This window comes from Oncorhynchus clarkii, chromosome 20, assembly GCF_045791955.1.
Source record: "Oncorhynchus clarkii lewisi isolate Uvic-CL-2024 chromosome 20, UVic_Ocla_1.0, whole genome shotgun sequence".
NCBI classification, from domain to species: Eukaryota; Metazoa; Chordata; class Actinopteri; order Salmoniformes; family Salmonidae; genus Oncorhynchus; species Oncorhynchus clarkii.
In genome coordinates, this window is record NC_092166.1 from 43,948,066 (window position 1) to 43,974,074 (window position 26,009).

A 26,009-nucleotide genomic window follows, 5' to 3' on the forward strand; every position below is an offset into this window, starting at 1 on the left:
TGGATAGGGGTTCTGCTGTTTCCTGAAGTCCAGGATCATCTCCTTTGTTTTGTTGACGTTGAGTGCGAGGTTATTTTGGCTGCTGCCAACATACTGACTCAACTCCAGCTCATTTCAATAATGGAAATTGGTGGAAATTGATGTAAAAAATGTATCACTGGCCACTTAATATGTTTACATACCCTACATTACTCATCTCATATGTATATACTGTACTCTATATCATCTACTGCATCTTGATGTAATGCATGTATCACTAGCCATTTTAAACAATGCCACTTTTATATGTTTACATAGCCTACATTACTCATCTCATATGTATATACTGTACTCTATATCATCTACTGCATCTTGATGTAATGCATGTATCACTAGCCATTTTAAACAATGCCACTTTTATATGTTTACATACCCTACATTACTCATCTCATATGTTTATACTGTACTCGATACCATCTACTGCATCTTGCCTATGCCGTTCTGTTCCATCACTCATTCATATATCTTTATGTACACATTCTTTATCCCTTTACACCTGTGTGTATAAGGTAGTAGTTGTGGAATTGTTAGGTTAGATTACTCGTTGGTTATTACTGCATTGTCGGAACTAGAAGCACAAGCATTTCGCTACACTCGCATCAACATCTGCTAACCATGTGTATGTGACAAATAAAATTTGATTTGACACGCACACACACAAGCTTCTGACGTTTATGAGAGAAGTAGCCTGTGCAGTTTAGTACTAAGTAGGGAGTATTGGGGTGCCATAAGGAATGTTGTTAGCTAAGCCATGATAATTCCGAAGCCACCGATCTGTACCTGTTCTCTCTGTGCCAGGGATAGTTTATTTAAATTTTCTGTTTTGATAGCAGCAGGTCAGAAACGGCAAGCTAGGCCACTACCTAATTCATTCCCGAGGGGGCTTCATGAGCTATGGTAGGTCCTTCTCTTACTCTCTTCTGATTGGCATGTGTCATTCTTTGATCAGCTTGCTGAGAATGCTCTCCCATAGACATACTCAGACCTACATTCATATTTGACAGACACAGAGACCGATGTTTATCCTGATGTGAGGTGACACCTCACAATTTTGACAAAACTATCTCCTGTAAAATTGACTTCCTCTGGTCTAGGACTTGTCACTGTACCTGTAAGTGATATACAAAAGTTTACAGCATAATCAGCATATATTTTCTTCTCTCAAGTTGATGCTTAACACTTCTCACATAGCCAATGTAGGCTATGTGGGACACTCGAGGGTAGTGATGAAGATACAAAATAAGTAATTCAACATTACTCGTTGTGTATTCTTGAATATAAAAAAATGTTCTGACTTTGGAACAGGGCCTCCAAAAATCCCTGTGAACCTAAAACGCTGTGGTATTTTATAACCAACATAACTCAGGTCAAGTAAAGTTTATTATTTTTAGCTTTAATTGCTTCTTTGCAAAGTCTCAGGGATGGTGCAGAATGTCAGTCCAACTCACACGCAAACACCTAGATCCCCTAAACGCAGCTCACTCTCCAGATCCCAATCACCTGTATTCTAATCACCTGTTCACACACACCTGTATGTCATTATCACACACTATTTAGTTCAGTTCTTTGCACCCCATCATTGTGAGGTATTGTTTGTTTTGTGGCACACTTATTTGGAGCGCTGGTTTTCCTGTAATTACTCATCCCGTGTATGATAGTTTTGGCCTGCCTCACTAATGACGTCTTTTGCCTATTTCCTTATCGGATTTCTTGTTATCAACCTATTGCCTGATCTCCAGGACGAAGTTACTAGCCTTTTCCCTGCCTGTACTACTGCCTTTTTGGACTCCTGTGTAGGACCTTCTCCCTGCCCCTGGACCCAGCTACCGGCCTCCTCCTGTGGTCCTTTACAAGTAAACACCTGTTGCACCCTGCACTTGAAACCAGCTCTCGGTCTCCCATTGTGTTCATTACACTTAGAGGTTTCTCCCTCCTGCCATTGGCATCATCAGTATCAGTAGTGACATCTGCAAGAGATAAATCATACAGATGTAGGATCTTAATTTGAGTCAGTTTGCTACAGCAGGAAAATAATCCTACAGGAACAAGACATTTGGAATTTAATTAATATACATTTTTGTAGGGTGATTGATTTTTCAAAGTGGAAATGACAAACCTCAAAGCAGTTTCTCCTGCAACAGGGTGATCAAATTAACATCTGTATGTACACAAAAAAAGTCATTGTTGTGTGTAACCACTTTCATTGGCTATAATAGCCTTACATTCAACACTGCTTGTGTAAACAGTATCCCAATTGTGATATGACAAACATAAAAAATAAAAAAAATGAATCAATCAACACACAAGCTGGCCATAGCAATGGTCCTTCATAAGATGTATAGTATTACCTGTCTCCAAACTCATCTGCAGGTTCTCACAGAAACCATCCTCAATATCCTTCCCGACACTAGGACGCAGTTGGTGACAAGACTTAAGGTCATGATAGAATGGCAATTTCTTTTGGTATTATTGGCGAGCAATTGTCACGTTCGTTGAATGGAAGAGACCAAGGCACAGCGTGATATGAATACAACTTCTATTATTTAATGAAGAAACATATGAGCGGAACTACAAAACGAACTTGCCGCTATAACAAGTGCTAACACAGGCAACTACACATAGACAATAACCCACAAAATACCCAAAGAAGATGGCTGCCTAAATATGGTTCCCAATTAGAGACAATGATAAACAGCTGCCTCTAATTGAGAACCAATCTAGGCAACCATAGACATACATAAACACCTAGATAGTAAATGACCCCATAAACCTACAAAACCCCTAGACAGTACAAAAACACATACATCACCCATGTCACACCCTGACCTAACCAAAACAATAAATAAAACAAAGAATACTAAGGTCAGGGTGTGGCAGCAATGCTCTGGGGAATTTTGATCGGCAGCCCCACCTAGTTGGCAATTTCTAGAAATCCTCCAATCAGAGAGCAGCTATTGGTCAAAATATTTTGGAAAACATGGCTACCGTTTTTGAGCTGAAGCCAGAGAAAATGTTGGACAATCACATCTCATATATTGCTTCACTACAATATTTCATCATGATACGTTAATACATACATACATACTGTGTTCAGTTTGTCATATGTCCAGAACTGTGCTGCATGTGTCCTCCCCCCACGAGCACATCACTCCAGTGCTGTTCAACCTCCACTGGCTCCTCATATACTACCAAATCCTGGTTCACACCTACCTAGCTATCCACAACTCTGGACCCAAGTAACCTGTCTCACCTCATTCTTACCCTCCTGTCCACACACCCTTCACTCCTCCAGGTCCGTCTCCCTTCAGCAGCCCCGCAGCAGACTAAAAACTATGGGTGACAGGGCTTTCAGTTGCAATTCTCTGTGGAGGTGGAACGCACTTCCAGATGCTATTAGGGCTGCAGATTCTCTGTACTACTTTAATGTACAGCTCAAGACCATGCTGTTCAGAAAAGCTTTCAAGGACCTCTGCTAATTCTGTTCACATGTCCGCCGGATCTGACGACACCTGTATCTATATAGTTTGGATTGTTTTCTGTGTTCTATGCTCTGTGTTTTTAATTGTTTTTATTAATAATAATATGTCAAAAAAGGTGTGCCTTTGGTGGGATAAAAGCTCTTTACAAATTATTATTATGTTTAACTGCCGAAATAAATCCATGGTAGTGCGCATGCTAATCGATTAGCATGCTAACCAACAGTCAATGGAAAAAACAGGATAATGCGCTACCTAGCTAGCCATGTAGACTTATATTAAATTTTTTGTTTAAGTTTTTTGTACGCTTAACTAGCTGGTTAGCATTTACACTTCTTAGCTTAGAACTGTGAAGTAAAAAATGACCTAAATCTAGTTATCCTTATGTCTGCATTGCCATTGACTTGACTGGCAGTAGGTTGAACGAATGCCCAGGGCATTGTTTCTTGTTTGTTAGCTGATTAATTCCAATAGCCTACAGATGTGGCAGCCAACAGGCAACAGCAAGCTATAGGAGATGAGTAAATAAATGGGAAAATTTAGTTAAAGTTGATATATGCTTCATATGCTCATCTTCTGAAAACATCTGAAACCCTACCTCTTCGAAGAGTATGCAACAGCACCACAACTCTGACCTCACTGATAGCTACTTTACTGAGGAAAAATAAACTTACTATGACTGTGATATGTTTTTGTTCCACCTAGCTATTTTAAGATTAATGCAATTAATGTGTAAATCGCTCTGGATGAGAGCATCTGATAAATGACTAAAATGTAAAACTATTATTCATGTCCATGTTGCTCATTGCTCCAGTGTCTCATGTTGCCAGCAAAATGTGGCCTTTAATGTGCTGCTGAGCCTGAGCTGGCAGTGCTAATGTATTAATTTGAGTTTTTGCTCAATCTGATTAGGCCTACGGCCCTGTGTCAAACTGCTGCCCATAGCTCACACAGATATTTACGGTCAGCTTGTCCTGTCCGATGGGACGTTAGTTGGTGAGTGAGGGTGAGGGGTCACCTGATACAGCCCTCTGATGGAGCGGAGAATCCACAAGAGATGTTATTTTACAAATTTTTAGGATTCCAGTATCCTTCAATGATGAGCTGACACATTAGAGAATTAGAGGGTTTTGTTCAGTGATGTAATGAGATAATATATATTAAAGGAGAAGATGTTTGACTGTAGCTTTTCATGTACAGTAGGAGAATAGATCTAAACGCTATGTGATATTTCTTAATATATGTATATTGGTATGTACATGTGCATTTAACGAGGCACAGATGTATTTCAGAGGGGTATACTACAAAGCAGTATCAATGAGTTAGTCAGCTAACTTCGATAAATTAACTGTTGATTATCTGATTCAATAAAAAAGTCAAATATCTGTTTTTGGTTGTTGAGACAATTAGACCATGCCAAATTTGCGCTTATCTTCCAAAATATTTTGAAGTTATTTCAGAATATTTAGGCAAGTTAGCTGGCTAACTCCTTGATCCTAATTTTTAGTATACCCCTTCAGATTTCAGCAAGAACGAAACAATGCAAAAGTATTTTAAAACAGATATGAATTTATTGTTTCAACATTTTAAATCCAAACATTTAAACATCAAAGCTCTTGACAGTTTTTTCCCTTTCTTATCAGTAACGTAGTAGATAGCGGACTCACAGGGATGCATAAAAGCATGTCTTCTTACACTCTACATCAGCAAAGATAATATACAAACACAAACTGTGTTCACATTTACCTAACAGAGTAGAAAACTGCAGAAGCATCATTTGGCACACAAATGAATGTATTATAAACTGAGTATATTCCCTGCGTATTATCGTTACGATATTTTACAACTAAAATGCAACCGTTGGTTTCAAGGTAAAGGGTGGACAACATGTATAATGTCACATCATGATCATAATATCATCATTATTGACACAACACCAGCCAAGTGAAATAAATATTTCTTGCAGATTCACTCTTCTGGTGTGGTCTTAAAAATGATTCACACTTCTTAACACTGCTAAGCTTATTGTACTATTCTATAACAATGGTAATACATTAATGTGCCTGCTGCAGCATCAGGTGTTACATTTGAGTAATATGAAGGATATTACATTAGGGCAGTGTAGCTACTTCATAAACACAACATTATAATAAGATTATAAGCACTACTTAAGACATTTGGCGACTACCAGCCATGTACAGGCTAGACTGTCTCACGTTGTGTTGGAAGCTAATAAACTTAAAAGAGTACGAGCTCCATGACACACTTGGCGTTACGGGGGGGGGGTTATAAAACATGATTGAAAGGTTTTAAAAAAAAATGTCTAGAAGTGCTTATGAAGGCAAATGTCACACACACAGCATCAAAATAGTCTGTATACTTTAAGCCATAACTACTCCCAGCTGATACATACATTACAGTAAATGTGCTCACACCAGTGTGGCTTTGGAAGAATGGGTAGGAAGGAGATAGTACAGTGCAGCTCTATTACAAACATAAAGGAAGACACACATAAGCTGCCAAGGGTTAAAACTCACTAGAGGTTAGGTGTGCTTACAAGACACTACTTTCTGTACCTACTTGATTTCTAGACAACAAAACTATGTCACTGCCTTGACCTAAGCCTCTACTTACACAATGTATCCAATCAACACTGGTGGTCGTATTTAAAATAGGAGGAAACAAAAAGGAATATGCGTCTTTGTGTTACAGTATCTGGGTCATTCCACCAATTGAGTACCTTTCTGGGTATTATAACATGTTTTATTTAACCTCATTTTAATATTATGTCAAAGAACAAATGTTTAACTTAATAAAAAACACTTTTTCCCATCTCAATTTTTTTTTACTATAGTAAATGCCTATTAAATGCCAAATATAGTAACATGGTTGACGGTAACATGGTTGACGGTAACAGGGTTGACGATTTCATCTTAAATCAGCCATTAATCCCCTTGTGACAGGGGGAATGGAAGCTTGTTGTGTTAAACAGGTAAGGGAAATTAAATGCTTCCCCCAAAAATGTTTTATTGTTAAAACATTTCAAGCCTGTCTATCTATGGGTAACAGGGTTGACATGTTATGCTCGACCCACTACGTTTCCCACCACAAAACAACAGGAAATGGCCAAAAAGAGTAGAACCAGCTCACCTGCTTTTACACTATGATTTGACTATTAGATATTCCATGTTCCTTTTGAAAAAATTAGTTATAGTTTCACTCTTTTAAAATGAGAGTTCAGTTCACGTTACAGAGTTGACCTTAAACGTAACAGGGTTGACATACATTTCATGTGATTAGATCAGGTCAGGGCAACTTTGAATACATCATGAGGGGCCGCAGTGGCTCGCGGGTCTGTGTACTCACAGCCCAGGGGGGGTCAATTGACCTGCAGGCCTACAACAGAGGGGCTGCGGACCGCCAGTTGCCCATCCCTGGATTAGATGAATCACTAATCACATGAAATAAATCATCATCATCAGAAATTACTTTGTCAAAGCAATAAAATAACTAGGGCTTTACAGTAACCAGGTTTCCATCCAACATTTTTATGCGAGTAAAGTAAATGTCTGATAGAAAATGTCACGACAGGCCTGATGGAAACATTTGTTTCAATTTCAACAATTTGTTACGCTAGGTGGGATGTTTTTGTCTGTAAAATGTATTATGGGAGAAATGGCGGTATTCACAAATATTGATATAATAACTGTCATATCGAAGTAAACTCGAATTCACACCATGATATGGTGTGTGGTTCTCCCACTATGACTCGGGAAAGCATTCAGTTTATTAGGCTACAAATTAAATAACCCACAGGGCACACCCTGGTTGAATCAATGTTGTTTCCATGTCATTTCAATGAAATTATGTTGAACCACCATGGATCAGATATTGAATTGAGGTCTGTGCCCAGTGGGAAGTTATGATGAACTTCACAGGGTGGTAATAATGCACGGTGATGAGCTTGCTGCTCCTTTCCAATAAATATTGAGGGTCTTATTCTGGTGACATGTTGATCGATCAGCTGCTGTTTGACAAATAAAAATAATCTCAGGGGACATCCGATTCTTTAATGAACACACAGAGAGATGTAATACTTAAAAAAACAATATAGTGCATTGCTGTGACGTAAAGAAAAACATTTCAAATACAAAAGTGCACAACTCATACTGCACAATTTAAGACAGGCAGAAACAGAGTCCCACAATTTCCTGGTACACTCCAAGGACCACCATAGACTTTAGATTTTAAGAAAATAAATACATTCTTAAGATATATTATTTACAATGGACACATTGTTCCAAGTGTCACTCCTTTCCGTGCGCTTCTCTCCTCCCACCTATTCCCAGACAATTACCTACAACTAAAACAGAAAAAAACTATCCTCATTAATCAGTGCATTGGTTCCTTTTGATCGTCACTTCGTTATACTATAGGGTTGTGAGGTCTAATACAGTGAGACAATTCTCAGCGCTGGTCTAAAAAGCACCAGATTTCACTACTAGTTAGTGCCTTTCGGCATGAATAATGTCCTGTAAGTGACTGTCGAATTCATTGAACGTGCAGACTGCAAACGCGGTTGTAAACTGCCCTTGGAGAAACCTCAGGACTCATATGGCTGTGTTTTTCACTAGATTCTGACTGAAGCAGCTGGTTAAAAAGATTGATTAACAAAGCCACGAAATCAAAATGCAGTGAGTAGTACATTTATTCAAACTGAGCTGCACTCTCTATCGCCTTTTTTAAATTTAATGGGATATTATATTAATGTGTCCTGATCATGCACTGGTTCCCCTGTCCACTCTCAACAACCGTTCCATTATCGTGTTATCCAGGGTTCTAGTGAGTTAGATGAGCTACAGCAATACAAAGTTGGGGTGGGAAGAAATTGGCTTGCCACAATTGACGTGGACCCAGCAACCAGCAAAAACCAGTTGTGACTCACACATTATGGCACAACGCAATATTCTTCTCAACTAGGCACACTCTTAAATATGACTTGCCCAGTGTACAACTTGCCTCTGACGAATCCAGACCCTACTTGGCCTTGGACTCCTTGTCAGCGGAAACCTTGAGGTAGGACTTGTAGAAAAAGGAGGCGAACAGGAGCAGGTAGCTGAGGTACATGAGTGAGCCCCAGGCGATGTTGGGCACGTAAGACGGGCAGCGCACTTCGTGCATCCAGTGGTAGACCAAGCCTAAGACAGCAAGCCCCATCACCATCTGCATGATCTGGGTGGCCGTGATGACCATGGCGCAGGGTCGGGGCACCCGGTAACCAGCCGCCCGGGCAGCATAGTAGGTGTACATGAAGGAGTGGACCAGGTAGTTCATGGTCATGAACCAGCCACCACCGGCCACCTGGTCCTTGTAGGAGTACCAGGAGTAGACCAGCACGGTAATGTGATGGTACCAGTGCAGGAAGATGAGGCGCTGCTTACGGAGCACGATAAACACCGTGTCGCCTGAAAAGGGAGGGAGGGGGAAATCACTTAGTTATACTCTGATGTTTGATCACTATCCCTCTCTCTCAAACAATAGTGAACACACATAGTAGAAGTATAAAGTTGTGAGGACCGGCTTTTTGGACCGCACTTGCAAAAAAAATATTGGAAAGATGGGATGTTGTGGTCCTCAAAAGTACAGTAAAGCACTAAACACAAACACACTTGCACACACCATATTAGGAAGCATACTACAACATACTAGCACACTCTTAAACTGAACATACTCTACAGTCAGGGACGGCGGAACAATTTTTTGACGGGGGGGCAAACATTGTTTTTGTTTATATTTTTCGGCTTATAATTTCTGACATTTGGTAGGCCATTTGTTAGTGTACTTGTCTGTAATTAGATACATGCATCTTATCATCTGTCATGACTTGTTGCCTTAGAAGATAGAAGACTAAATTAAGCCTTGCCCACAAGAATAATGTCACTAATCGATAGAATGAAGGCATCAATAATAATCGAGTTGACACCTGCTGCCACAACCCTACTTCTGCAGTCTCTGTGTACAGTACAAACTAAACTGGTCTAATACTGTATATTGTCCCATTCTAGAAGCATGCCCTTCCTGTCTCTTGCTCAGGAGGAGACATACGTCAATTATTCCCTAATGGATTTTTTTTTGCCACCTCAGCCTCTCTGTCCATTTATCAACACTATTACTTCCCTGTCTGACTGACAGATGGGCAGAAGTGACTAGATTACTGCTCTGAGAGAGGGGACAGCAACAAAATGCAGCCACACAGGTCTTAATGTAATAGGCCTCTGCTGATCAATAGAAGTGCACTAGAAACTTCAAATGCTTCCGGAATTACATAAATAGACAAATTGTTTCAAGGTTGTTTTTTGTCCTGCACCAGCCTCCTTCTCTATGATTGGCCCTCTGACCTAATTTACCAATTACAACCCACTCCATTGCTCCCACTCATTGGCTAGGGCCAGAAATGACTTGTATACATCAGCTCAAGGTGAGCTGACTATCTTGCACTGCATGACAGAGAGGTACATGCATGTCTGTACTACATTACATACACTGAGTGTACAAAATACAAGGAACACCTTCCTAATATTGAGTTGCACCCCATTTTGCCCTCAGAAAAGCCTCAATTCGTCAGGGCATGCACTCTACAAGGTGTCTAAAGTGTTTCACAGAGATGCTGGCCCATGTTGACTACAATGCTTCCCACAGTTGTGTCAAGTTGGCTAGATGTCCTTTGGGTGGTGTAGCATTCTTGATACACACGAGAAACTGTTGAGTGTGAAAAACCCTGCAGCGTTACAGTTCTTGACAAACACAAACCGCTGCGCCTGGCACCTACTAACACACCCTATTTAAAGGCACTTAAATATTTTGTCTTGCCCATTAACCATCCGAAGGGCACACCCACAATCCATGTCTCAATTGTCTCAAGGCTTAAAAATCCTTCTGTAACCCGTCTCCTCTGATTCATCTACACTGATTGAAGTGGATTTAACAGATGACATCAATGAGAGCCTAGCGTTCACTTGAATTCACCTGGTCAGTCTATGTCATGGAATGAGGTGTTCCTAATGTTTTGTACACTCAGTGTATTTCTATCTGAAGCATTCAGAACTGGACCCTATTTGGGACATTCCTTACCCAGCTCAGGGGCCTTGCTCAGGACAAAAGCGTAGGCCCAGAACTTGCTGACAGGAGCGCTGTAGAAGCTGGTGTCACACACCGACTGCTTAAAGCCACTTTTGTTGAGGACATGGAACATGTAACATCCGGTCCTGACAGCTCCGATGATACTGTGGAATGAAACACATATAGATTATGAGATAATGCAATAATGTATAGTGTTATGTGAATCTGCTCTGTCTAACTATAGGGAATTCACAATTACACACAAGTCATTGGTATACAAAACATTTTTAACACAAGTATAATGCCCATGGTCGATCAGAGTGGACTGTAAGTAGGTTTGTACACGTCTGAATTCAGCTCATATTTTTATATACCTGAACTATAAGCTTTGTGGTTGTCATAATGTAATGCGATATACATCTCTCAACTATATTATATACTGTCAGCTTTGCGGTGCCATGACGAAATGTGATATACCTCTCAACTATATGAACTGTCACTGTTGCAGTTGCCATAACGCTCTAAACCTGAAACAAGGTAAGAGATAAGATATATCAGTGGGTCACATCTCCAATTGGCTGTCCTTCCCCTGTCTCCAACCATTTTACCACCTCCATTAAGCCCAATAAAGACTTAGACACACATGGTCTTACTTTGTAAACAGGATGCGTATGCTTAGTAAACACTGTATCGATTTGTAGCTTTCCTTCTCATCTGTAACACACTGTGGCTACTTACAGAGTGAGTGTCACGTTCTGACCTTTATTTCCTTTGTTTTGTATTTATTTAGTATGGTCAGGGCGTGAGTTGGGTGGGCAGTCTGTTTGTTTTTCTATGTTTTGGGGTATTTCTATGTTTCGGCCTAGTATGGTTCTCAATCAGAGGCAGGTGTCATTAGTTGTCTCTGATTGAGAATCATACTTAGGTAGCCTGGGTTTCACTGTGTTTTTGTGGGTGATTGTTCCTGTCTGTGTTTGCACCAGATAGGACTGTTTTAGGTTCTCACGTTTATTGTTTTCTTAGTTTATTCATGTATAGTGTCTTCATAAATTAAAACATGAATAACCACCACGCTGCATTTTGGTCCGCCTCTCCTTCAGATGAAGAAAACCGTTACAGTGAGGTCATTTCAATTTGGACACACTATGAAAATATGTCACCTCTCAATTGTAAATCACAAGGCCTGTGTCGGGTACTATCATTAATGTGAAGACTTTTATATTATCAAATCAATCCTCTGTGTAATTATTATGTGATTAAACTAATCATGTAAACATGAACTAGGAAGTCGGAGCACCACGGGAAAATGTTGTTTAGAGTTACTATTTCCCAAATTGAACTCTTCAGATATTTTCATATTTGATCGATTACAGTCACTTATTAATGCATTATTACCTCATCAGTCATATTCTGAATGTCGCAAACTCTTGGATATCTGCACGAATCCTAGCATAAATGATTAATCAGCGATATACCAATTAGGTTAATTATTTATTTACGAACTAACTAAGTAATCACACAGAAGTACATAAACACACACAGGATAGATTATGCATTGGTTCCTAACATGATACAATGAAAAATCCTGAGTGGACTTCACTTCACTGACCCTCAAGGGTGTGTGCTCAGCCCTCTCCTGTACTCCCTGTTCACCCACGACTGAATGGCCATGCACACCTCCAACACAATCATCAAGCTTGCAGATGACACAACAATAGTGGGCTTGATCACCAACAACTACAAGAGGAGGTGAAGTCACTTGGAGTGTGGTGTCAGGAAAACAACCTCTCACTCAATGTCAACAAAGCATAGGAGATGATCGTGGACTTCAGGAAACAGCAGAGGGAGCACCCCCCTATCCACATCAAAGGGACAGCAGTGGAGAAGGTGGAAAGTTTTAAGTTCCTCGGCGTACACATCACAGACAAACTGAAATGGTCCACCCACACAGTGCCTCTTCAACCTCAGGAGGCTGAAGAAATTTGGCTTGTCCCCCAAAACCCTGACAAACAATTACAGATGTCAAGCCCTGACCTAAGAGATCCTTATTATTCTCTATGTTTGGTTAGGGTGTGACTCGGGTGGGAAATTCTGTTTTCTGTTTTTTTAATTTTGGCCGAGTGTGGTTCCCAATCAGAGGCAGCTGTCTATTGTTATCTCTGATTGGGAATCATACTTTGGCAGCCTGTTTTCCACCTGAGTTTTGGACCTTGTTTTCTGTTTAGTTACTATTGCCTGACAGAACTGTGCATTTTCAATTTTGTTATTTTGTTTGAGTGTTTTTTTAAATTAAAATCAGGAACACTTTCCACGCTGCGCCTTGGTCTACTTTTTCCACCACCAACAGGAGCCGTTACAACAGATGCACAATCGAGAGCATCCTGTCGGGCTGTATCACAGACTGGTACGGCAACTGCACTGCCCTCAACTGCAAGGCTCTCCAGAAGGTGGTGCGGTCTGCACAATGCATCACCGGGCGCACACTACCTGCTCTCTATGACACCTACAGCACCCGATGTCACAGAAAGGCCAAAAAGATCATCAAGGACAACAACCACCCGAGCCACTGCCTGTTCACACCGAGAGATTGAAAAACAGCTTCTATCTCAAGGCCATCATACTGCTAAACAGCCATCACTAACTCAGAGGCTGCTGCCTACATTGAGACCCAATCACTGGCCAGTTTAATAAATGGATCACTAGTCACTTTAAACAATGCCACTTTAAATAATGCCACTTTAATCATGTTTATATATCTGACATTACTCATATCATATGTATATACTGTATTTTATACCATCTACTGCACCTTGCCTATGCCGCTTGGCCATCGCTCATCCATATACTTATATGTACATATTCTCATTCACCCCTTCAGATTTGTGTGTATTAGGTAGTTGTTGGGGAACTGTTAGATTACTTGTTAGATATTACTGCACTGTCGGAACTAGAAGCACAAGCATTTCGCTACACTCGCATTAACATCTGCTAACCAACCATGTGTATGTGACCAATAAAATGTGATTTTATATGACGGCTTGTTACACCAAATGAAAAAGCAGGGACAGGTAAGAAAGAGTGGGAGAAAAGACAAAGGACTTCACTATCATACACACAGCTGATAACTAGGCTCATTGAAATGCTAATACTTTGCACATCAACAGCCGCTCATTCGAAAGGAATTGTAATTTATATATTTACACCTATATGTTTTGTTGTCTCTCTGTTGAAATCGCAGGTCCGTCTGCTGGAGAGTCAGTCGACAGAAAGTCTCTGGTTTGTCCACCAGAGAGTCTTTCGTAGTTATAGCACTGTTATAATGGATACATCAGACGTACCAATGGTCGTTCGATAGGGAAATGTTCTCCAGAATGGATCTTTCAGAGTATCATTCAGTCGTTTGATAGGGAAGTGTTCTCCTCTCGTCTTCAGTCGAGTTTACTAGACTATTTTACATACAGCCTCAGACTGTGAATGTGTCATCTTGTAGTTTTATTAACCAGCTCCATGCTCTCTGGTCTATAGTAGCCATTTTTTAACTAAATGTACATTTTGGCACAAGTGCTATTTAAGCACTTCCTATTTAAGCACTCAGGGAAAAAGGGGCGTTCTCTCCTTTTTTCGTAATGTCTGTGCTCACGTGGGTGTGGCCACCGACTTGGTTAAGACTTCATATGAAAAACAATTCTCTCATTTAGAAGGCTAACATCACCTCACAAATAGTTTCATATTTAATCATATCAGTTCCCCAACATTTGGCCCTGATCACTGGGAAATACACATTCAGAGATAAAGTTATGTTGTTATACTGTCCTTTATGGGATCCCAAAACACAACTGATCTGACATAATTGTTCTTTAAGTGCCCACGGACCACTCCAACTGTTTGAACGAAGATAAATATTGTTTCATTCCCCCATCTGTTGATGTTTTTGGTGGGAGGACTCTCTTTGTTCCACAGAGGTTTCTTTCCCTTAATATTGCAAGACAAGGAAGAGAGAGTTTCTGTAAGGCATTTATGACTGTCGGACAACTTCACCCCTCTCCCCCTCTGTAAGGGAGAGAAGGCGCTGTAGAGCAGACCCACTGTAACCTGATCCTTCGGATCCTTATAGGAGTCAAGACACCTGAAATGTAAAAATAATCCAATGATATTCCAGGAAGCCATCCCCAAACCCATGTAACTAAACACAAGTCAAACAGCAGTGGGAATAACACAAGAAGAGAGCATTGAGACACAGTTGTCATTTTCAGGGAAATAATGTAGCTGCTCTGAAAACTGCACAGTCATGGGCAATTAACATTACATTATCAAATGTTAACTATCTATGTTATCTATGGTAACCAATAACTAATAACACCATTATCAACGTTAACCATCTGTAAAAACATTATCTATAGTTACTACCTACCGTCTCCACATTATCAATAGTAACTAGCTATCTATATGTTATATATGGTACCAACCTAACACCAACCTCATCATTGGTAACTAACTTTCTATTACAAAGGATTAGTAGTCTATTCTTAAAAAACATATATGGTAAAATGTTGCAGTGATTGTGCAGTAATGAATATACGGATTATAAAAGTGTTTCATATGCCAAGGACACGCTATCCTGTCCAGCTAGCACCAAGGGGATTGAGTGGGCAGGTTATGCCCACAGCTCCGGGATTAGGATTAAGGTTGGCACAGCAGGGGGCATGGGCACAGACGATGATGATGTACCTCTGTGGCACATCAAAACAGCTCTCCCTATTGTGAGCTGTAAAATGAGGTTCTGTGTACTCCTTGACTCCTCCTTAATAATAAGGATAACAGATTGGATTTCTATAGCCCTTTTCCACAGTTATATAGTACATTGTATAGTGAATCCTGGATTGCATATGGTTGTTGTGCATATATCTGAGTTCCCAGCAGGTTTGGGGTCAATTCCATTTCAGTTCCAGTCAATTCAGAAAGTTTACTAAATTCCAATTCAACATTTTCTACATGGAATTTTTATTTTATTTTTATTTCACCTTCATTTAACCAGGTAGGCTAGTTGAGAACAAGTTCTCATTTACAACTGCAACCTGGTCAAGATTAAAGCAAAGCAGTGCGACACACACAACAACACAGAGTTACACAAAACAAAACATACAGTCAATAATACAGTTGAAGAAAATCTATATACAGTGTGTGCAAATGAGGTAAAATAAGGGAGGTAGGCAATAAATAGGCCATGGTGGTGAAGTAATTACAATATACCAATTAGACACTGGAGTGATAATGTGCAGAAGATGAAGTGCAAGTAGAGATACTGGGGTGCAAAGGAGAAAGATAAATAAATAAATAAATAAATACAGTATGGGGATGAGGTAGTTTGATGTAATATTTACAGATGGGCTATGTACAGGTGCAGTAATCTGTGAGCTGCTGTGACAGCTGGTGCTTAAAGCTAGTGAGTGCGAAATTAGTCTCCAGCTTCAGTGATTTTTGCAGTTTGTTCCAGTCATTGGCAGCAGAGAACTGAAAGGAAAGTCAGCCAAAGGAGGAATTGGCTTTGGGGGTGACTAGTGAGATATACCTGCTGGAGCGTGTGCTGCTATGGTGACCAGTGAGCTGAGATAAGGCGGGGCTTTACCTAGCAGAGACTTGTAGATGACCTGGAGCCAGTGGGTTTGGCTACGAGTATGAAGCGAGGGCCAGCCAACGAAAGCGTACAGGTCGCAGTGGGGCTTTGGTGATAGACTGCATCCAATTTGTTGAGTAGAGTGTTGGAGGCTATTTTGGAAATGACATCGCCGAAGTCGAGGATCGGTAGGAGGGTCAGTTTTACGAGGGAATGTTTGGCAGCACGAGTGAAGGATGCTTTGTTGAGAAATAGGAAGCCGATTCTAGATTTAATATTGGATTGGAGATGCTTAATGCGAGTCTGGAAGGAGAGTTTACAGTCTAACCAGACACCTAGGTATTTGTTGTCCACATATTCTAAGTCAGAACCGTCCAGAGTAGTGATGCTGGATGGGCGGACAGGTGCGGGCAGCCACCGGTTGAAGAGCATGCATTTAGTTTTAATTGCATTTAAGAGCAGGTGGAGGCCACGGAAGGAGAGTTGTATGGCATTGAAGCTTGTCTGGAGGTTTGTTAACACAGTGTCCAAAGAATTGCCAGAAGTATACAGAATGGTCTCGTCTGTGTAGAGGTGGATCAGAGAATCACCAGCAGCAAGAGCGACATCATTGATGTATACAGAGAAGAGAGTCGGCCCGAGAATTGAACCCTGTGGCACCCCCATAGAGACTGCAGAGGTCCGGACAACAGGCCCTCCGATTTGACACACTGAACTCTATCAGAGAAGTAGTTGGTGAGCCAGGCGAGGCAGTCATTTGAGAAACCAAGGCTGTTTAGTCTGCCGATAAGAATGTGGTGATTGACAGAGTTGAAAGCCTTGGCCAGGTCGATGAATACGGCTGCACAGTAATGTCTCTTATCGATGGAGGTTATGATATTGTTTAGGACCTTGAGTGTGGCTGAGGTGCACCCATGACCAACTCTGAAACCAGATTGCATAGTGGAGAAGGTACGGTGGGATTCAAAATGGCCGGTAATCTGTTTGTTAACTTGGCTTTTGAAGACCTTAGAAAGGTAGGGTAGGACAGATATAGATCTGTAGCAGTTTGGGCCCTTTGAAGAGGGGGATGATCGCGGCAGCTTTACAATCTTTGGGAATCACAGACGATACGAAAGAGAGGTTGAACAGGCTATAAATAGGGGTTGCAACAATTTCAGCAGATCATTTTAGAAAGAGAGGTTCCAGATTGTCTAGCCCGGCTGATTTGTAGGGGTCCAGATTTCGCAGCTCTTTCAGAACATCAGCTAACTGGATTTGGGTGAAGGAGAAATGGTGGAGGCTTGGGTGAGTTGCTGTGGTGGGTGCCTGGCAGTTGACCCGGGATAGGGTTAGCCAGTTGGAAAGCATGGCCAGCCATAGAAAAATGCTTATTGCAATTCTCAATTATAGTGGATTTATCAGTGGTGACAGTGTTTCCTAGCCTCAGTGCAGTGGGCAGCTGGGAGGAGGTGCTCTTATTCTCCATGGACTTTACAGTGTCCCAGAACCTTTTTGAGTTTGTGCTACAAGATTCAAATTTCTGTTTGAAAAAGCTAGCCTTTGCTTTCCTAACTGCCTGTGTATATTGGTTCCTAACTTCCCTGAAAAGTTGCATATCACAGGGGCTATCCGATGCTAATGTACACCACAGGATGTTTTTGTGCTGGTCAAGGGCAGACAGGTCTGGGGTGAACCAAGGGCTATATCTGTTCCTGGTTCTAAATGTTTTGAATGGAGCATGCTTATTTAAGATGGTGAGGAAGGCAGTTTTAAAGAATAACCAGGCATCCTCTACTGACGGAATGAGGTCAATATCATTCCACGATACCCCGGCCAGGTCGATTAGAAAAGGCCTGCTCGCTGAAGTGTTTTAAGGAGCGTTTAACAGTGATGAGGAGTGGTCGTTTGACAGCAGACCCAATTAGGATGCAGGCAATGAGGCAGTGATCGCTGAGATCTTGGTTGAAAACAGCAGAGGTGTATTTGGGGGGCGAGTTGGTTAGGATGATATCTATGAGGGTGCCCGTGTTTACGGATTTGGGGTTGTACCTGGTAGGTTCATTGATAATTGGTGTGAGATTCAGGGCATCAAGCTTAGATTGTAGGATGGCCGGGGTGTTAAGCATGTCCCAGTTTAGGTCACCAAGCAACACAAGCTCTGACGATAGATGGGGGGCAATCAATTCACATATGGTGTCCAGGGCACAGCTGGCGGCAGGGGGTGGTCTATAGCAAGCGGCAATGGTGAGAGACTTGTTTCTGGAAAGGTGGAAAAAAGTAGAAGCTCGAATTGTTTGGGTACAGACCTGGATAGTAAGACAGAACTCTGCAGGCTATCTCTGCAGTAGATTGCAACACCGCCCCCTTTGGCAGTTCTATCTTGGCGGAAGATGTTATAGTTAGGGATGGAACTTTTAGGGTTTTTGGTGGTCTTCATAAGCCAGGATTCAGACACTGCTAAGACATCCGGGTTGGCAGAGTGTGCTAAAGTAGTGAATAAAACAAACTTAGGGAGGAGGCTTCTAATGTTAACATTCATGAAACCAAAGCTTTTACGGTTACAGAAGTCAACAAATGAGAGCTCCTGCAGGTCCTGGATTAACCTCTACATCACCAGAGGAACAGAGGAGAAGTCGGATAAGGGGACGGCTAAAGACTATAAGAACTGGTCGTCTAGTACGTTCGGAACAGAGAGTAAAAGGAGCAGGTTTCTGGGTGCAATAGAATAGATTCAAGGCATAATGTACAGACAAAGGTATGGTAGGATGTGAGTACATTGGAGGTAAACCTGGGCATTGAGTAATGATGAGAGAGATTGTCTTTAGAGACGTTTAAACCAAGTTATGTCACCGCATATGGGGGAGGTGGAACTAAATGGTTGGTTAAGGCATATTGAAAAGGGCTAGAGGCTCTACAGTGAAATAAGACAATAATCACTAACCAGTAGAGTAATGGACAAGGCATATTGATATTAGGGAGAGGCATGCGTAGCCGAGTGATCATTGGGGTCCAACATTGAAGATAATTTTTACATTTCGGTGTACTTCCTGAATAGACTGGATATGAAATGGAATTGACCCCAACCCTTGTTCACAGCCAATTATACAGTGCATTCAGAAAGTATTCAGACCGCTTCACCTTTTCCACCATTTGGTACATTACAGCCTTATTCTAAAAGGGATTTTAAAAAATGGGTCCTCAATTTACACACAATACCCCATTATGACAAAACAAAAACAGGCTTGTAGAAATATTAGCAAATTTATTACAAATTAACACCTTATTTACTTAAGTATTCAGACCCTTTGCTATGAGACTCGAAATTGAGCTCAGGTGCATCCAGTTTCTATTGATCATCCTTGAGATGTTTATTCAACTTGATTGGAGTCCACCTGTGGTAAATTACATGTATTGTACATGATTTGGAAAGGCACACACCTGTCTATATATGGTCCCACAGTTGACCTTGCATGTCAGAGCAAAAACCATGCGATGAGGTCGAAGGAATTGCCCGTAGAGCTCCTCGACGAACAGATCTGGGGAAGGGTACCAAAAAATGGCTACAGCATTGAAGGTACCCAAGAACACAATGGCCTCAATCATTCTTAAATGGAAGAAGTTTGGAACCCCCAAGACTCTTTCTAGAGCTGGCCGCCCGGCCAAACTGGGCAATCGGGGGAGAAGGGCCTTGGTCTGTGAGGTGACCCAGAACCTGATGGTCACTCTGACAGAGCTCCAGAGTTCCTCTGTGTAGATGGGATAACCTTCCAGAAGGACAACCATCTCTGCAGCACTCCACCAAGTAAGCCTTTATGGTAGATTGACCAGAGAGAACCACTCCTCAGTAAAAGGCACATGACAGCCCACTTGGAATTTGCCAAAAGGCACCTAAGGGACTCTCAGACCATGAGAAACAAGATTCTCTGGTCTGATGAAACCAACACTTTGTAGCCTGAATTCCAAGCGTCATGTCTGGAGGAAACCTTGCATCATCCCTACAGTGAAGCATGGTGGTGGCAGCATCATGCTGTGGGGATGTTTTTCAGCAGCAGGGACTAGGAGACTAGTCAGGATCGAGGGAAGATGAACAGAGTAAAGTACAGAGAGATCCTTGATGAAAACCTGCTCCAAAGTGCTCATGGATGTCATTGAAGAAGAGGAGTTTAAAGGAGAAGTTTTCAGATTTCGCTCTAGAAATCCCTGTTTTTACGTACTCCATGTGTGTGTTTAGAAGAGGAAAATGTCACCCCTAAATTAAGATTGTCCATTTAAACACTGTTAATTCTGAGAGAGAACTAGCTCTATATACAAAAATCTTTGTGGCCAACATTTCCCCTGCTGAGGTTAGCAAGGATGAGGGAGGATAACGAGGCTAACCACCATCAGTGTTCAGTTAGAGCTTCACTCACACTGATTGGTTGAGTAATTGATTGAATGATTGATTATAGTTTGATGGTGTTTAGGAATACACATAAAGCTATTATTACTGCAACAAAGTGGTCCGTGTGTGTCACTCACCTGAAGATAGCCAAACTGAGTGACCAGAGGACAAGTGGTCGGCGCAGGTTCAGCTTGGGCCTCTCTCTCATGAAGTGTTGGACCCCGAAGATGATTGCAGCATACAGTCCACAGAACATAAAGGACTTGCTCCTATTGAGGAAAAAATAAACACAAAAACAAATCATCAAACCTGTTCTTAAGTGATTAGTGTACTTACCTGTGCCCTAGGCCATGATTTAGATGAGCGCACGGTGGAAATGCAAAAAAGCTTTAAGGTCCTATTCCAGACGCATTTTCACCTCATTTAACACCAGGTGCCTTGTGACATGGCACATCTGGGGGGGGGGGGGGGGGGGGGGGGGGGGGGCTTACCTCACGTGTTCGCTATTGCTCCTCTATTTCCCTCAAGCAAGATGGGAGGCCGATGATATCAGCGGGCACCACTGACCAACTCCTTAAATGCCCTACTCCTTGAAGTTTGCAGTGGTCTAAAAAAACACTATTTCGCTCAAAACGTTTTTTTTTTTTTACCCTTTAGTGTGTGTACTTTATTGTATTTATAGTTAGGATATTGCTTTTCAACCGGAAAAATAAATTGTAAAAAAAATCACTGGAGACTGTCTTAAATCTATTTTAGACTACAACCATGCATTTATGTGATGAATGATCATTCTGAATGGATGAACCAGTCATAAGCCGACTTTTAGGATTGACACTGCAGTTCACATTTCTAGTTCCTTTTTACTTGGTGGCAGTCCTCTGAATGTACACACAGCAAGCCACGAGGCGAGCTAAGCTAAACTCGATCATCTACATTTCCACAGACTGATACCGTACTGGCATTATACAGATGATGTTACATAAGGCTATTAACAGTGGAGGCTGCTGAGGGGAGGACGGCTCATAATAATGGCTGAAACGGAGTACAATGGATGGAATGGAGTGAATGGAATGGTATCAAACACATGAAAACCATGTTTTTGGTACCCTTCTATTTATTCCATTCCAGCCATTATTATGAGCCGTTCCCCCCTCCATCCCCTCTATTTTCCAGACCCCGTCCCTATTCGTAATCATGGAACCAATGATTAACCAAGCTTAGATGTTGACATACTAACCAGAACTTCTACTACTGCAGCCCGTGGGTAATCAGGCAATTAGATTGAGTATACGTCGCTCCCGTCTAAAATCAACTGTGATGCTATGTGAAAACAGCTAGAAGCGGGATGCAATGACAATACTAGATATATCACTGACTGGACATTTGTTTTAACCAAAAGGTCAGTTGAGGCACTCAGGTGAATAAGGCCGAATACTAGAAAGCAATGATGTGTGTACTTCAGAGGGGGTTTATTTTGATGACGGACCAGATGACTAATCCAGATTGACAGAATACATATTAAACAGATAAGATGTTGTTGCTTGACCCAGTTTGGTAGGACTATATACAGGGCACAATACAGTAGGGCTTTAGTGGTCATTCTCAGTCCCAACTTTCACTAAACTGATGAAGGAATCCATAGGGAAGCATTAAGAGCAATACCATCACTGTGTCTATGGATAGTCAAAAGCTATTTAAAACTATTATACATCTAAGTTGATTTATTTATGCATTTTGTCTCAGGGAAGTGAACCCGGGTCACTGTTGTGAAAGGCAAACAACTTATGTATCGCTCCATTAGGGTTAACACAATTGGTGGGAATTGTAACTTGGCTCATATAGTGAGGATCGCTAAAGTATTCCGGTGAACCCCTCCCTTTGTGTAAACTGGAGTGGCTCAATGTAGTGCACTCCCTATTTCTGACTGTGAAACAATGCTGAGTAGACTGCCTTATCATAACTACCTAGCCACTGGAAACAGGGAATGTGTTATGGGCATTACAGAGCAGGAGAAAGAGAATGGAGAGAAGCAGCAGTCATTGTATCCTTTGGAAGTGGAGGTCAAATACAATGTGTTGGCCTTATTTTGCTCCTTGAAAGAGAGAAAATGAGGGCCTGAGACCCGAGAGAGGGGTGGAGGGTTCTGTGGGAGCAAATGTTCTCAGAAAGCAGACATTTCTGCCTTTTCTACTAGCTAGCTTGTTTGGCTAATCAGCAGAATGCATGCTGAAGCAGGTCTAGACCATTAATCACAGCGTGGCAGGCCTGGATGTCACATGCAAGCAAAGCATTGGTGTTTCGTGTGCCTCTCTAGATGTGCTTTTAGACTATTCCGACTATCCTCCACTTCGATGCTTTGCTGTAGCCTACGCAAATGAGCTCGATCTGAGGAATGCATGGGCAGGGTGAAACAGGGTGAATTTATTTGGCCAACACTGCACATTTCCAGGAATTTTTCAATCCACATTGACAGCTTTCTTGCCTCTGAGACTGTCTCTTAAGTCAGAAAATGCCAACAAGAACCCAAGCAAGTCTGTGCAGAAATGTGGTCTGTCTTGGTCTTCAGACAATTGATTGTACACAAAGAGAAGCATTTGAGACCATTTTGGTTTGTGTGCTGGGTAGCATATACTAATTTGATGGGGAGAGCCTTTGAGTTGATATTAAAAGTTATTAAATGTAAGCCTATTGATATCCTATATTGTAAATATGCCTATGTATTTAATACAGTAATCATCACATTAGATATTTAGTAATCATTCATTGCATGTGACTGCACGTGCATGTAACACAAACTGAAGTGAACAGCAGATAGGCTATACATCGAGTTTGACGTCATATTGTAGTAACAATGTAACAAGCAACATAGGGGATGGCATCTGTATCGTGCGATGGATCAAAGGTCATTAACGTTAATAAAAGATGAAAGCTGAAGTTAAGTTGGTAGCATAGTCAAAACTAACATTGTGTCTGCTCTTCGATACAAATGTTTTTAAAAAACGCGACATATGTTCGGAATCATTGAAGAATCTGGTCAATATACAGATTTTACCGCAATGAGCCATTGTTTACACAATGCAATCGCTCGTTGCGGGACGAAGCACAACGTGTAGCCTACATGACATTGTGTGTGGATGAGAGCTCAATTCATCCAAAATTGGCGGTGGGAATTCACCGGCTTTAGACTACGTAGGCTAGGCTACTCTTTTATCCAGGGATGAATTGGTAACGTTAGCCTACTCACCAGTTTTCTTGCATCCATTCGAGAGCGCCCTTTTCATCAAATTTTCTCTCAAAATCGTATTCTGCAAGCGGGATGTGTTCTGTCTCGTTCATTTTCGTAATTTCAGTTTCCTCCAGTAAAAATCCCGGTCTATGTTTTCACCCTGTCTGTTGGGTTGAATTATCTAGGTTTGGGAGCAAATGGGAGGATGCAGTAGAGAGTAGAGATGCACTTCCCGGCTGTCACTCACGCACACTAGCCGAGCGCAATCACTTCCCCTCTTGCCTGGCTACCCCAAACTCCTTGCTCCGGCCTAACAAAGTATCAAGCGTAAAAAGAAATGCCTGAAACTAGATCCCCTGCATACTGGTCTTGACGAGAATAAAACAAACTGTCGTGGGAGGTGCTCTTCTGCACTGTTCAACCAATCAATAAATGTGGAGGAGGAGTTAAGATGGAGTTCCGCGTCACAGGCTCTCTTCCCATTACCCTTGAAAACAGGAACATCCGGTTGTTGGGGACTGGGCGAGGCTAGGGTTACCACAGCCACAAAGTAAGCATTGGCTATAGGTTTATTGTAAAAATTCATGAAAACTAAAATGAATTAATTGGTCTTAATTTAAGATTATGGTTAGGTATGAAGCATTAGGGTTAGGCATGTAGTTAAGATTAGGGTTAGGTTTAAAAAATCTATTGTAGAAATTAGGTAGCGTGCCTCTGGTTGTCATTGGCTAGCTCCGGCCAAAAGCTGTGCCAAGCCCATGGACATTGGCCACTGACTGGAACGAACTGCAAAAATCACTGAAGCTGGAGATTCCCATCTCCCTCACTAGCTTTAAGAACCAGCTGTCAGAGCAGCTCACAGATCACTGCACCTGTTCATAGCCCATCTGTATACAGCCCATCTATCTACCTCATCCCCATACTGTATTTATTTATTTAGCTCCTTTTGCACCACAGTATCTCTACTTGCACATCCATCTTTTGCACATCTACCATTCCAGTGTTTAATTGCCATATTGTAATTACTTCTATTTATTTATTGCCTTATTTGACCTAATTTGCACTCCCTGTTTATATACTTTGTTTTCTTTTTTCTACTGTATGATTGACTGTATGTTTTGTTCATTCCATGTGTAACTCTGTGTTGTTGTGTGTCGATCTGCTATACTTGATCTTGGCCAGATCACAGTTGCAAATGAGAACTTGTTCTCAACTAGCTTACCTGGTTAAGTAAATAGTATCTTCTGGGAGGGATGTGATCCCTCCCAGACCATTTCTAGAATTGAAATCTATTCTAGACCGTCTGATTCGTCCCAGAAACTGATGGGTTGAGCCCAGTGGAGGGTATACACAGGTATAAGCCTGTATACCCACTTATTTTTCAGTGGGCATTGCATATACTCACTTCTTGATCCCCACAATGTGTATCAAAGTAGTGTAGTGGACATATACGTCATATCAATTAATAAGGCTATACAAATCACATCTTAATTGTCACATACACATGGTTAGCAGATGTTAATGCGAATGTAGCAAAATGCATGTGCTTCTAGTACCGACCATGCAGTAATATCTAACAAGTAATCTAATCGGACGGCATAGGCTAGATGCAGTAGATGGTATAGAGTACAGTATATACATATGAGATGTTAATGTAGGGTATGTAAACATTATATAAAGTGGGATTGTTTAAAGTGGCTAGTGATACATTTATTACATTCTATTTTTAATTATTAAAGTGGCTAGAGATGAGTCAGTATGTTGGCAGCAGCCACTCAATGTTAGTGATGGCTGTTTAACATGGCTCTGAGATAGAAGCTGTTTTTCAGTCTCTCAGTCCCAGCTTTGATGCATCAGTACTGACCTCACCTTCTGGATGATAGCTGGGTGTTAGGGCAGTGGCTCGGGTGGTTGTTGTCCTTGATGATCTTTTTGGCCTTCCTGTGACATTGGGTGGTGTAGGTGTCCTGGAGGGCAGGTAGTTTGCCCCGGTGATGCGTTGTGCAGGGCTCACTATCCTCTGGAGAGCCTTATGGTTGTGGGCGCAGAAGTTGCTGTACCAGGCGGTGATACAGCCCGACAGGATGCTCTCGATTGTGCATCTGTAAAAGTTTGTGAGTGTTTTTGGGTGACAAGCCAAATTCCTTCAGCCTCCTGAGGTTGAAGAGGCGC

The 26,009-nt window shown here is 41.5% G+C and overlaps 1 protein-coding gene across 1 annotated transcript; it reads right to left on the reverse strand.

Moving 5' to 3' along the window:
• Positions 1-5,066: 5,066 nt before the first annotated feature.
• Positions 5,067-24,249, reverse strand: LOC139377443 (very long chain fatty acid elongase 6-like). Its single transcript, XM_071120472.1, has 4 exons — positions 23,856-24,249; positions 20,749-20,880; positions 10,647-10,798; positions 5,067-8,980 (listed from the first exon to the last, which is right to left on the reverse strand). Exons 1-4 carry the CDS (start codon positions 23,945-23,947, stop codon positions 8,553-8,555), a joined length of 804 nt encoding a protein of 267 aa, XP_070976573.1. The 5' UTR covers positions 23,948-24,249; the 3' UTR covers positions 5,067-8,552.
• Positions 24,250-26,009: the final 1,760 nt, after the last annotated feature.